This window comes from Narcine bancroftii, chromosome 1 (genome assembly GCF_036971445.1).
Source record: "Narcine bancroftii isolate sNarBan1 chromosome 1, sNarBan1.hap1, whole genome shotgun sequence".
Classification (NCBI taxonomy): domain Eukaryota; kingdom Metazoa; phylum Chordata; class Chondrichthyes; order Torpediniformes; family Narcinidae; genus Narcine; species Narcine bancroftii.
The window spans coordinates 4428809-4443445 of NC_091469.1; the positions used below are offsets into that span (position 1 = coordinate 4428809).

At 38.8% G+C, this 14637-nt stretch overlaps 1 protein-coding gene across 1 annotated transcript in view; it reads left to right on the forward strand.

Moving 5' to 3' along the window:
• The window catches only part of tbc1d13 (TBC1 domain family, member 13), a 63513-nt gene extending 56411 nt beyond the window's left edge, over window positions 1-7102 (forward strand). The window contains exon 12 of the mRNA XM_069919137.1: window positions 780-7102. Coding sequence (XP_069775238.1) covers window positions 780-845 — 66 coding nt within the window. The 3' untranslated portion in view covers window positions 846-7102. The remainder of the gene's footprint in view (window positions 1-779) is intronic.
• The last annotated feature ends 7535 nt before the right edge of the window (window positions 7103-14637 follow it).

Consider the following 14637-nt stretch of genomic DNA (forward strand, 5'->3'; position numbering starts at 1 on the left):
CCAACAAGATATGATATAACAAGTTATGATCTGGAGTAGGTTCAGTAATAACTTGCATTGTATAAAGAATAAAAACTTGCATAGCTCTGAGGAATGAACATGGAAGTGAAGTGATTTGTATCTGTCTTTTTAAAAAGCTGGTACAATTGACCCCTGTGTTTAGTATTCTGAAATTATCACAGATTGAATGGCTGCTGATGCAAAATCAACTCTCAAAATGTAACCAGAGAAACTCGTTTATATTCTCCAGAGCACTATGTGGACATAGGAACTTGGTGTTTATCTGACCAGTGTTTGTGCATGACTTTATTATTATGTTTCAGTTGTGGCACTTTTGAAAGAATTCTAGTCTCTGAGTTAGGAGAGTTTATTCTTGTCCTACTCAAAAATGTAATCCAGATTGACACCCCCAGTGCAAATGGAGGGAATTCTGCACTGTGGGAAAGGCCACTACTGAGATGGGATGTTAAACAAGTGCCTCTCTTACCTCTCAAATATAAAAGTTTCAGGAACACTCGTGTGGCATTCTGTCTCCAGTGTGTGGCCAATATTTATCTCTTAACCATCACTGATTAAAACAAAACAGATTATGTGTGTAAATTGATGATCATATTTCCTATGTTTGTTTTTTTTATTGAACAAGTACTTTGGGATACATAAATGTAACCCTTAAAGCTATAAATATTTTACATGAAATATTCTGTAAGTGGAGATGTTCAAATATTTATTGGTATATAATGTTGCTTTTTCACCTCCCCACCCCCCACACTCCTCACCAGGATTATCCAATTTCTGATGTTGACCTGATCCTGAAGAAAGCAAAAGAACTGCAGGATTCTCCATAGCAACATTGCAAATCTGCTTGATATTCCAGAAACTGCCTGATACACACATGCAGCAAATATGTGGTGTGAAGGTCTGTAGTGCCTTCTGAGAAAACTTCTCCACACAGTGTGTGGCTAAAGAGGTCCTTTACTTTGTACTGTGCAATCCTGTGATTTTTTTTTTTTCTCACCTTGTCCCATTTGTGTCACCACTCACCTTTCCCTCCGCACCTCATAAACTGCCTCCTCAACTCATGGAGTGGGATCCCTGGAAAATTCTCTCTCCCTCTCTTTCTCTCTCTCTCTCATTGATATGCACTGATGGTGCAAAGTATAATGCTTGTATGTTCATATGTATTTAAAATTGCACTCCAAATGAAGGCAATGATCTTTCTTCTAATGAAAAAATATGGTAGAAGTTAGCAACAAACCCTTAGCACAGAAGTAAAGGAAGCAAAAGCACAATTATATGATATTCTTAGTTGGTGCCAGAGGTTTGCTCTCTTTATTACTGTGATGGAGATCTTCGGACTTGGTTTTTGACAGATTGCTCAGAGGGTGATGGATCAGTAACTGAATCAAATACTTCAATTGGAAAACCCCAAACCACACCAAAAATATTTGTTAATATTGCTTTGAATTGCAAACTAAACTTCTCACTTGTCATTATTGTTGAGACGTGTGCTGATATTTCAGAGATTTTCAGTATCTGTAGGAATATGGTCATATGAATTGAATTTTTTGTTGTTTCGATGGACTAGCATATGATTGACCAAAACCTCCTTGGGTATCAGGGCAGTATCTTACAGTCTGTGGTAGTAAATATTGTCTTTACATCCAACAAAAGAATATTGTGGATATTCTTTTTGTCATAATCTTGAGCAACATTTGATTGATCTTATGTACTTTCACACTGGTTGCCTTCCAGAGTGAGATGTAATAATTATTGCTGATTTGGACAAAATGCACAATGTTACTTAATATTTCAGCTGTTGTTTCAAAGCTAGTAACTTATCTTAAACTCTCAGATTTACTAAATATATGGACCAGTGAGTCATATCACCACAGATACACCTATAGTTAAGATTGGAATTACCTTCCAATCTCCCAAGTGAAACTGTATAATATTTTTAGAAATTAAATTTATTGTTACTCTTGGAAAGAGTTGTAGAAGGAGTTAAACATTAAGAATTTTGGGATACATTGTCCAAAGTAAATTCTTTAACCCATTGTTATATTATATTTGTTTAAGACAGGGTTGATAGAGAATTCAGTTTTATTTAAAATATTCTAAAGAATGTTTAACAATTATAAGGATTTCAGTCAAGGTTCAAAGGTACAAAAACATTTTGTATATGTAGAAAAAAAAGCATCGGAAGTTGTTGAGCTTAATCTTTAAATGTCTTCTCCAAATTGGTAAATGTCAAGTTTGTAGCTAATTCTAGCTTGAAACATTTCCATTCTTTCCTTTACTACACATTTGTTATAATATTAAATTGCCTTAACATTTATAGTTAAAAGAAAGATTTACTTCTAACAAAAATGACTGAAATGCTGAGATGATGCCAGAATCATTAGAATTGGTAAAACACTGAGGGAATATTTCTGTTACTATTCTTAACATTAACCCCCCCCCCCAACTTTTTTTTAAATGGGTGACCAAGATGACTCTCATCTAAATTTGTTTTCGTATTTTTCCATCACCATTGCTAAATGTGATTTCTAAACTTAAGTGATCCCTATTTGAATTATATGATTTTGGATTGAACCTGACATTGCAAATATATTGAAATCAGCATCCATGTAATATAATATTAACCAAAAATGGATGGGTCTAAGCTTTTATCATTGAATTCCTGTCATTGGTGTTACCTTTGATCAAAGCCGCAAGCTTGACAGTTCTTGGACAATTATATTCCATAATGAAGTGTGAAAGCAGCATGAATTATTTTGTGACATATGTATTGATTCAGAAAATATCACTATTCTAGATTTAAAATGTATGCATGTATTTAAATTTATCCTAGAGTCCTAAAGTTCAATCAGTCTTGGGTCTGTGTAATTTTGTACTTTGTGTTTTGAAAACTGAGGCAAGTAACAGTAGCAAGTCTCTCAATTTTTAGCCGAAATCGCCACTTGGCTAAAAGTTCCAGATGGTTTTTTTTGAGGTTCAAGGGTTGGCTCTGCCATCCACCTAACAATAAAGGATTTTTAAATACAATTACCACACTTAGTACATCAGATGATCTTGAATTTGATCAGTACTTTGCTGTCCATTTCAATATTATTAAAAGTTTGTTAACAAAGATCTGAATGAAGGGGCCAGCAAGATCAACTTAAAATATTTTTTTCTGTTTTGGGTAGACAAAAGAAACTAATAACTTTAAAATCACAACAATTAAAGGAAGAAACTAAGGGTTCAGCAGCCAGCTGTCAAAATAAAATGGTTCAAAATAAAACTGTTCACTTTCTTCTGTAACTGCTCTGTGATGCTTCCGCATACTGTAGTTCACTTCAGTTGATGGTTACATCTTCAGGGTTACAATGCAATATCAAGATATGGAGTATTTTAATGGTTTGAAGCCCCATTCTGCTCTGCCTTATTTTTTCTCCCATTGTATCTTCTCTAATTGATATTTTATTCTCTTTCAAGAGTGAAGGAGCCCTTTCTTGCTTGCTAAACCTGAAAGAAGCCACTGTATTGCACAAGCATGATGTCAGAATATCATAGATTGCAAACTAATTTCACTTGGAAGTATTCAAACATTTGTTTACAAGGGGTGCAGAGAGAATGTTAGAGTATGAATTGTGTTTAAATCTTGTTAATCCCAAAGTATACTTCATATTCACAGCACTTGTGAATGAAATAACCCTTTTCAAACATCCAGTCATGAGTCTACTATCTTTATTACCATTCTGTTGAATCATGGTCAGGTTGTGGTATTAACTCTGTATCTCTGCCAATGGTTCTGTTATCCTACTAAACAAAAATCATGGAATTTTTGATTAAATGGTCAATTGATCCCTTTTTAGGATATCCACCTTTTGTTTCTTGACATTATGCCTGAATAACATGCATTAGTTTTATGGTTGTCCTTTTGTTCTGTACTTCATCAGAGGAAATAGTTTTAGTTCTTCAACCCATTAAATATTTGACCATCTTGAGCATGGCAGTTTGTTGACCTTTCATTGGGACAAACCTTTGAAAATTGAAAATATTCCAAAAAGTTTAATTTTAAGACTAATATAATTCATCTGAGCATCTTTCATTTCACATTTTGCAAGGCACTGTCCAATATTATTTATTGACATCTTTCTCCCATTTAAATCTCTCATGCTCTAATGTAAAGCTCCCATGTCTCCATCCTGAATTTGGTGTCTCTTCTGTTAACTGCCTCTCTCATGATCACAGGTGTCTGAATTTTTTTTTGTTGGAATCCGTGGTAGTCATGATAAAACCGTAAATAAAATTATAATTTTTTTGGGAAATGCCAATGGGGAAATATTGTAACTGAAGTATATTGTTCATACTTCTCCTATCTTTACTCCATTTCACTCGTGGTTCCTGAGAATAAAGGGAATACACTTCTAATATGATAATTGTTTTTAAGGTTGCAAATGCATGTCAAAATGTTTTTTTTTCCAGATTATAGACACATGCTCTTTGTTGAGTCATCATTCAGAGCAATGTGCAAAAAAATCAACTTGTTTAGGATTTAAGTAGAATATATTCTCTGGCTAACTATAGAGCACAATTTTGTGATTGAAAGATTTTTTGTTTAGAATGGCAAAGGCTTTTTAAAAAAATTCTTATCCTGGTCAATATAGTCTTGTAACGTTTCACAGCCCTGTGAGGCAAAAGTTTAAGGTGCTCAAAACTCAGTGAAAGGAAGGGTCCGCAGCACTGCGAGATGTATTTGAATTGTTTCCTTGCAGAGTGAACTGACAGTTCCCCACAACTGCATTTGTGATCCCAGTTTCTAATCAGATTATGTCCAGTCTGCCTCTCTGTGCCTTGCATTATTCTTAATGAAAATTGTATGCATGCAAGTACTTGTTATTGGATTGTGTTTGCATGTCTCTGACTTGCCTTTCATGAGACACAAGAAATAGTCTGCATCTTTCTTGTATACTCTATTTTTTGCTCATTGGTGTTCTGTCTCTCAAATATTGTACATAGCTCCTTTTTCACTTGGTTTGCAAGCTTCTAGTCTGTAGGTGCTGATTTCTCTCCTTGCATGATAAAACATAAATTGTTTTTCATGTACAGTCTTTGTGTCTGTTTCTCACTCATTCAACACATTTGTGTCACACTTAACACTACCCCTTTATTTACTGGAGAAGTGATGGTCATTTTTTTTAACTAAGAGCATTAAAATAAGTGGCAACTGAAATACTTGTTTCTGCCATTGTGCAGTGTTATTTTAAAGGTCACTGAAGCAAGTTTAATGTGGTTAGAATAGTGTTCATTTAAAGCTAGTTATTGTAATTAACTTTATGGTGATGCTACAGAGCCTTGCAGGGCATGTTAACACTACGAGAGAACAATAACACTTTGACTGGTTCCACCTCAGTGAAATATTTATATTATCTGTCTAGCAGTGAATATAATTTTTATGATGCAGTCAGTTTTGTTGTCAGTATTAGGATTAGAATGCAGGGGTTTTGCAGCATTTTTCATCTGTGGAGAGAAAACCCAGTGGTTGGTGCTTGTGGGGTTAGTGAAGAAGTTCAGAATTAGAATTGTTGAGAATCAAACGATAAGTTGAAAAACTGATTTACCATAATTTAAAGTTTTTACCATTTGCAATTGGCTATCCCTGAGAGCTGTAATAGGAGTAGTGGATTCTATGGCATTGGCAGATGCAGTTTCTAGGTGTGGATAGAAAGCATTGATAAGATTTTCACTGCTTCCAGGGTTTATCTGGAGATAGACAAGAACATATCCTTGAAAGATGATGGTACTCATTGGAACAGTTTGTACTACATTTCTGCCTGGCCCAGATATGGGATTGTTAAATCCAATGAAGAATTGATGTGAATCTGTTGTCTCAAAACAAAAGGAAGCATTATAAAATGGTGTTTTATTTAAAAAGCAAAATATTGTGTGTGCTCAATGAGACTGGTGGGAAAGACAAAGACAAGTTAGCAGGTCATTTTGTCCACCATTAATTACAATACCACTGAGAAAGTTTTGAATTAAAGACGACAGTTGTATGTATCTGCCAAAATTTGTAATCATCAAAAAACTTTGAATATTTGTGGCTGATCTGGGATTGAAGGCAAAGAAAGGCAAGTTAAACCATTACTATATATGGATTTGTTCCCTGTATGTCTTCTCACAAAAAAATGTGCAGAATTAAAATCATTATGGTTTTGAGCATATTTACATAAAACAGAGTTGCAAGTGTCATCAACAGCATTATGGGTGGGAACAAATCACTTTCTGCCATTCTATTGACCTGCTTGTATGTTTTCATTAAATTACTTGGGAATTGATTAAGTTGTTGTCCAAGGCAACAATGAAATAAATTATAATGCAGGAAGAAATAAATGTCAATTGTTAGTGTATAATATGTAGAACTGGAAGAGTGAGTAAATTATTTTTGCATCATTATTAATGTAAACATTTATTTCATGACTGAAGATAGCCATTTAATGAGTGGCAAGTTTATAAATTTACTGCATTTTGCACAGATCAAATAAAAAAATCTAAATCAATTCAATGCATCAGAAATCAACAAGGAAAGGAAGGTATTTACTGGTTTGGCACAAACTTTATATCAACTGGACAAATAGAAATCCATCTTATCTCAAGGGATAATTTTTTTAAATGTGATTGTGACCTTTAATTTGTATCTTCCCTCCTGCAGCCATGTTATCTATCGCCTGACCAATGGTTACTGTAAGCTTAAGCAGGGTTTATTATCTAAATGCCTCCAATTCTTAAATCCTTGGCTTGCATACAAACCGTTAGCGTCTATCACCTTATGAATGTTTTGAGGGGAAGAGGCATTTAATTTGAGATTTTTCCATATAAGCTCTCAATGGTGATTCTGTTTCAATGAAGGTTTACTTAATGTGTGATATTCCAATAACTGTTAATGTTTTCCCAAAATGATGTGCACTTGTGTTTAAAAACAATTTTTACAAATTATGCTTAATGTCAGCATTTAAATTTTAGAATTGAAACAATTGTTTGCATATTTTGTTCAAAGTACATATGGTTGATTGATTGTTGTTTTGAGAAAAAAAACATTAAAAATGTATCAAGATTATTTTGGTTGCTTGATATATCTGTGCATCACTAGTTACAAGTATTGGTCCATCCCCAATACTAAACACTACCATTTTGGAGCTAACCTTATTTTCCTCGTCACCTAGCTCCATATTTCCATTCATAAACTTTTGTCTCTCCACCACCCAAGATGGTTCTTGAAACCTACCTTTTAGCCAAACTTATTTTGGAATAATTTATTGGTATTCACAGACTTAAAATCCAATAAACAAAACCATCATGTACATAAGCATACCCAAACTCCATATTTGTCCCAACACACCCCCCCCCCCAACCCACCACAACGAATACTTTGTTAAAAACTTATCTCGATCCCATTCATCATGGGGCACACGACCCTATCAAGACCTGTAATGAAAAGAAATCACAATGGCAATGCCTTTCAAATGAAACACAAAAAAGAAACTCAAAAAGAAAACTAAGGACTTGAAAAGAAATGGGCAAGTGTGATGTCTGCACCAAGTCCTGTTTCCATAATCACATCTCTGACCCTACTGAGATAATTTAACCTTTTCGCTATTTAAAAGGGGAGAAAACCAATGTACTTCAAATAAGGTTGCCATACTCTACCGAATGTGTCATGTTTCCTCCGTAGGCTATATATATGTGATTTTCCCAGGAAAATGCAACTCTGCATTTCCATATTCCATCGTGTGGTATTTAGCTGGGAGTTGGATTTCCACAAAACTGTTATATTATTTCCTGGCTACCGCCAAAGTGACCTTCACAAACGAAATTTGGAATTTAGTCAGTCTAAGCTGTACTTCTCCAATATCTCCCAAGAGGAATACCTCCGGGTACTGTGGAAAAACCACAGGTCTTCCTCAACCTTCCCGACCCAAAAGGATATAATTAAGCTTATACAAATTATGTAAGACCTTATCTATTTTGACCCCCAAGTACTTTATGCCTTCCCTCGGCCACTCGAACTCACTGTTACATTGACACTAATTGTAATTCCCATTTGTCGGAGGCATAACCTCGTTCATCCAAATTTACTTTGTACCCTGAAACCTTCCCATAATTCTCCAGTATGGTCCTTAGCCCAGCCAACGACTCCCCTGGGATTCATCAAATACACTAACACATCATCAGCAAAAAGCCCCACCTTGAACCCACTTATGTCTGGATCCCACCGAATGGCCGCCACCAATGGCTCCACAGCTAGTATGAATAGCGCTGGGGACAAAGGGAAGCCTTGTCTACTTGACCTGTTCAAGGAAAATGCCAGAGATATCTGCCTGTTTTTAAAAATTTTGGCTCGAAGTTTACGATAAAGAGCCTTTACTCAATTAATAAATGTCCCAGTCTGAATTCATCCCGTACCTTGAACAAAAAAAATCCCACTCCAGTCTGTTGAAGGCCGCCTCTGCATCCAAAACTGGTCACTCCTGAGTCCACCCTTGACTGCTAGATGTACAACACTTAGCAGTCTAGCTATATTATTTGCCGATTGTCTCTTTTCTATGAAATCTACCTGATCTGGGTTTGTTAACTTCACCAGGTGTTTCGCTAGCCTGTTCACCAATTCTTTTACAATAAATTTGTAACATGCATTCAGCAACAAGATAGGCAGGTTTCAGGAGATCCCTGTCTTTTTTTGGTATTACCATAATGATCGATGTTGAGAAAGGTTCCGGGAGGGTATGCATCTCTGCCACCTGATTCACCACCTTCATAAGAAGGAACAACAAGAGGACCTTTAAACCAAACTTTTGATCACTTGCTCTGATTTCATTCTGTGGCTGCATCAAATTCTGTTTGATTTTTGGCACATTGGGACATTTAACCATATTAAGGATGGTGTATAAATACAAATTAATAAGTGCCCTATTGAGGATATTGATCTGTGTCCTATCACTGTATTGTGTATTTTTTTCTTTTAGAACAATGGAAGCATGAGTATGCCATACCTGCTTCACCATTCAATAAAATTAAAAGTGGTTTCAAGTTCACTTTCCTGTCTTATCCTCATATCCTCTGATGGACAAGTTAATTTATCAATTTCTCTTAGCATTGAATAAATAACAGCCTTCTGAGATAACAAAATTACTCAAATTTATATTTTCTTCATTCTGAAAATTTTTGAATCATCTTGAGACTGCCTCCCATTGTATCTGGACGAAATATGACTCTATCAATGTTTTCTCTTTGTTGATTTTATGGCTCAAGTTCCTGTCCTTCAGTGAGTATAGGCCACTTTTACTTGATCTCTCATAGGACAAACTCCTTATCCCAGTAATCAAACTAGTGTTTCTACTCTGTAGTGACATCAATGTAACTATCACACCTTTTGGGGTGGAGTAAAAAGGCTATGTAAAAAAACTCCACATGTGGTGTAACCAATTTGAGGCCTTGTTCAACCTACGTGAGAATATACTTTTGATTTATTCTTGCTATTTGATTGTATCTGAATGCTTATTTTCTACATTTCACAAATACAGTATATTTCCCCTTATCAGAAGTTCCGTAACGGAAATGATCCATGAATCAAACGTTTTTGCGGCACCATCCTGACATCACAAGTTGAAAAAAATGCATCACCAACTTGCCCACGTGGACTCTGTTAGGTCTGCTTTGTTCATGAATGAGTGAGACAAACACCAGGCTGAGTCGAAATCAGGGTTCTTTGTTCTTTATTACCGGATTGTAACACTTGCGACTAACAAAGTTAGTCGGAGAATGCATTCTGCCGTTATCAGCAAAATGGTGATTTTTTATACCCTTGGATACATGCTTAGAACATCATCATATCATTACTTGTCCAATGACTAAAACTGTTGCTATCCTTTCCCTGCTAGCTTCCTGCCTCTCAATCCATCAATGTCTCTCTTATCTTGTAAGTACAAGGATGCATTCACATCTTGTTACAGCCCTGTACATTCCCATCTCATGATGTTTTACCTAACAGGAGTACAAGGACACCTCCCCTTCTTGTTACTGCCCTGTACAGGGTAACTCCCTACACATTCCCATCTCATGATGTTTTACCTTACAACTCCTATTTTGTAAGTTGAGATCAAGTTGTTTTTTTGATACCTATTAAACATTATTTAATACTCATTATTTCCTGCCGTTTTTTATTGTTTAACTGCTGATAACAAGTATTCTAATAATGCTTCTGAGCTGCTTAGAGCCATTGTTCTGTTAACTGAAAAAACCCAATAACTGAAAAAACCCAATAACTGAAAAAACCCAATAACTGACACCCATTCGGGAAACTTATCAAGATCTTTGTTAATCACATTTACTAATTTCTCAGTGATCCGAAAAATAATTTATCTCTTCCTACCAAAATTAACCACATCATGATACTGTTACGAGTTCAGTGAACCCCATATACCAGCAGCAATAGAAATACACCAAAACAGTGGTTTCTTAAACAAAATTAGTTTAATTCTTGGAGTATAGAACAACAAGATCAACACAACTTATCAACACTGTTATTTACACAATCCCTACCCCCCCCCCCACCCCCAATCTAATCTAAGCGCAAGAGTGTGTAACGTGTTTTCAAGGAAGTCCTTTTTACTGGCCAATTTTCCACTGACCACGTTTTCAAGGCTACAGTTTCCAGTAATCTTCAATCCTGTGCACAGAATCAAACTGTCATTACATTCAAGCAAATTTCAGTGCTTAGAATTACCAGGCAGGAAAGTTGTGGAGGGTTACAGAGAGATGGTTGTTGCTTGTTGGACACCCCAAACAGGAGTGTCTTCCAGAAGCAACTTGTCTTCTTTACAGGTTCTTCTCACAGAGTTCCTCTCTTCACCACACTTGGAAGACTAGCCACCACTCAAATGTCTAAAATTGATTTGCATAAATCAACACTAAAATGGGAAAAGGATTTGGGAGTTGATTTGGATAGAGAACATTGGAAAAGTATTTGTAATGATAGTATGACAAAAATCTTCAATGTCTGGTATAGACTTGGAAATTATAGTTTTATACATCAATATTTAGCTCCAGAACATTTGAAAAGATATAATTTGATTTTTTTTTCTGATCTGTGATTTCGATGTAATAGAAGGGTATGTTTTTGCATTCAGTATGGTCTTGTGATAAGCTTAAACCTTTTTGGTCTCATGTTAAGGATTGTTTACAGGATATTTTGAAAATAAAACTTTCTTTAGATACAAAAAATATTTTAATTGTTGATATAAGTGGAACTTGTTTGGTATATGAGATTGGATAAATTTCAAATAGCTTTTTGAGATGGGCTTTGGCAGTGGCAGGGAAAGACTGGAAAGTACGTGGAAAGACTGGATGGAACTTAATTTACAGAGATGGCATTCAAAATTAAGGTATGAAAAAAATAACGTATAATTTAAGAGATAAGCACTATATTTTCAGGAAGGTTTGGAGCCCTCATTTGGATTATCTCAACTGGAAACTGAAGATTTTGATCTGAATGTAATGGGGTTCCCTCATTCCATGAAGTATTAATTCTTGTTTAGGTTTTTTTCCCTCTTTTTTTCCTTTTTCTTTATTAGGAGTTAATTGGGGTAAGTAGGTGTGGAGATGGGAGGAGGGGGTGTATTATAGTAGGGGTTAGGGGTGGATAGAGGGTTTTTATATATATAGACATATATATATATACACACACATAGGAGAAGGCCACTCCGATATAAAACCTACGACCCAAGGACCTCGCTGCCACGTCCCAGCTTGCTTGGCCACGGCACACGAACCATGGGTGTAAAGGGTGGGGCCAGTACTGCGTACACTGCACTCCACCTAAAAGCTCCTTTGCGCAGGCCCAAGGACAGGTCCACGTCCTCCCCCTCCACGTCCTCCCCCTCAAAAGATGCTCACAAACTCAAGCTAGCATGCTGGAACATCAGAACCATGCTAGACAAGGCTGACAGCCACCGACCTGAACATCGGTCTGCCCTCATCGCACATGAACTCCTCAGACTTGACATCCACATAGCCGCTCTCAGTGAAGTCTGCCTTGCAGATGTAGGTAGCCTCCAAGAACGCGGCGCGGGCTACACACTCTACTGGTCTGGCAAGCCTTTGGATGAACGACGCCTATCTGGTGTAGGCTTCATGGTCAAGAACTCCATTGCCTCCAAACTCGAAAACCTTCCGACAGGCCACTCGGACCGGATCATGTCCATGAGACTCCCCCTTCAAAACAAGCGTCACATCACCCTCATCAGTGTCTATGCTCCAACCCTCCAGGCGGAACCAGCAGAAAAGGACAAGTTCTACACTGACCTGCGCAACCTCATTCAACGCACCCCTACAGCCGACAAGGTTGTCATCCTTGGCGACTTCAACGCTCGCGTCGGCAAAGACTCAGAAACCTGGCCAGGAATCCTGGGCAAGCATGGCGTCGGCAAGTGCAACGACAATGGGCGCCTCCTGTTGGAGCTCTGCGCAGAACAGCGGCTTGTCATTACAAACACCCTTTTTCAGCAGAGGGACAGCCTTAAGACTACCTGGATGCATCCCCGATCCAAACACTGGCACCTCCTGGACTACGTCCTGGTGCGAGAAAGAGACAAACAAGATGTGCTCCACAACAGGGTCATGCCCAGCGCGGAATGCCACACTGACCACTGGCTGGTTTGCTGCAACCTCAACCTTCACTTCAAGCCAAAGCCCAGGAACAGTAAAGCCCCCAGAAAGAGGTTCAATGTTGGAAACCTGCAGTCAGATGAAGTGAGAGGAAACTTCCAGGCAAACCTCAAAGCAAAGCTCGACGATGCAATCCGCCTCACGGACTCGTCCCCCGAAACCCTCTGGGATCAGCTGAAGACTACCATACTGCAATCCACTGAAGAGGTACTGGGCTTCTCCAGGAAAAACAAGGACTGGTTCGACGATAACAGCCAGGAAATCCAGGAGCTGCTGGCAAAGAAGCGAGCTGCCCACCAGGCTCACCTTACAAAGCCGTCCTGTCCAGAGAAGAAACACCCCTTCCGTCGCCATCTTCAGCGCAAACTCCGGGAGATCCAAAATGAGTGGTGGACTAGCCTCGCCAAACGAACCCAGCTCAGCGCAGACATTGGCGACTTCAGGGGTTTTTACGAGGCTCTAAAGGCTGTGTATGACCCCTCACCCCAAGTCCAAAGCCCGCTGCGCAGCTCAGACGGCAAAGTCCTCAGCGACAAGATCTCCATCCTCAACCGATGGTCAGAACACTTCCAATCTCTTTTCAGTGCCAACCGCTCAGTCCAAGATTCCGCCCTGCTCCAGCTCCCTCAACAGCCCCTAAGGCTAGAGCTGGATGAGGTCCTCACCCAGGATGAGACATGTAAGGCAATCGAACAACTGAAAAGTGGCAAAGCAGCAGGGATGGATGGAATCCCCCCCAGAGGTTTGGAAGGCTGGCGGCAAAACTCTGCATGTCAAACTGCATGAGTTTTTCAAGCTTTGTTGGGACCAAGGAAAACTGCCTCAGGACCTTGGTGATGCCATCATCATCACCCTGTACAAAAACAAAGGCGAGAAATCAGACTGTTCAAACTACAGGGGAATCACGCTGCTCTCCATTGCAGGCAAAATCTTCGCAAGGATTCTCCTAAATAGAATAATACCTAGTGTCGCCGAGAATATTCTCCCAGAATCACAGTGCGGCTTTCGCGCAAACAGAGGAACTACTGACATGGTCTTTGCCCTCAGACAGCTCCAAGAAAAGTGCAGAGAACAAAACAAAGGACTCTACATCACCTTTGTTGACCTCACCAAAGCCTTCGACACCGTGAGCAGGAAAGGGCTTTGGCAAATACTAGAGCGCATCGGATGCCCCCAAAGTTCCTCAACATGGTTATCCAACTGCACGAAAACCAACAAGGTCGGGTCAGATACAGCAATGAGCTCTCTGAACCCTTCTCCATAAACAATGGCATGAAGCAAGGCTGTGTTCTCGCACCAACCCTCTTTTCAATCTTCTTCAGCATGATGCTGAACCAAGCCATGAAAGACCTAAACAATGAAGACGCTGTTTACATCCGGTACCGCACGGATGGCAGTCTCTTCAATCTGAGGCGCCTGCAAGCTCACACCAAGACACAAGAGAAACTTGTCCATGAACTACTCTTTGCAGACGATGCCGCTTTAGTTGCCCATTCAGAGCCAGCTCTTCAGCGCTTGACGTCCTGTTTTGCGGAAACTGCCAAAATGTTTGGCCTGGAAGTCAGCCTGAAGAAAACTGAGGTCCTCCATCAGCCAGCTCCCCACCATGACTACCAGCCCCCCCCCACATCTGCATCGGGCTCACAAAACTCAAAACGGTCAACCAGTTTACCTATCTCGGCTGCACCATTTCATCAGATGCAAGGATCAACAACGAGATAGACAACAGACTCGCCAAGGCAAATAGCGCCTTTGGAAGACTACACAAAAGAGTCTGGAAAAACAACCAACTGAAAAACCTCACAAAGATAAGCGTATACAGAACCGTTGTCATACTCACACTCCTGTTCGGCTCCGAATCATGGGTCCTCTACCGTCATCACCTACAGCTCCTAGAACGCTTCCACCAGCATTGTCTCTGCTCCATCC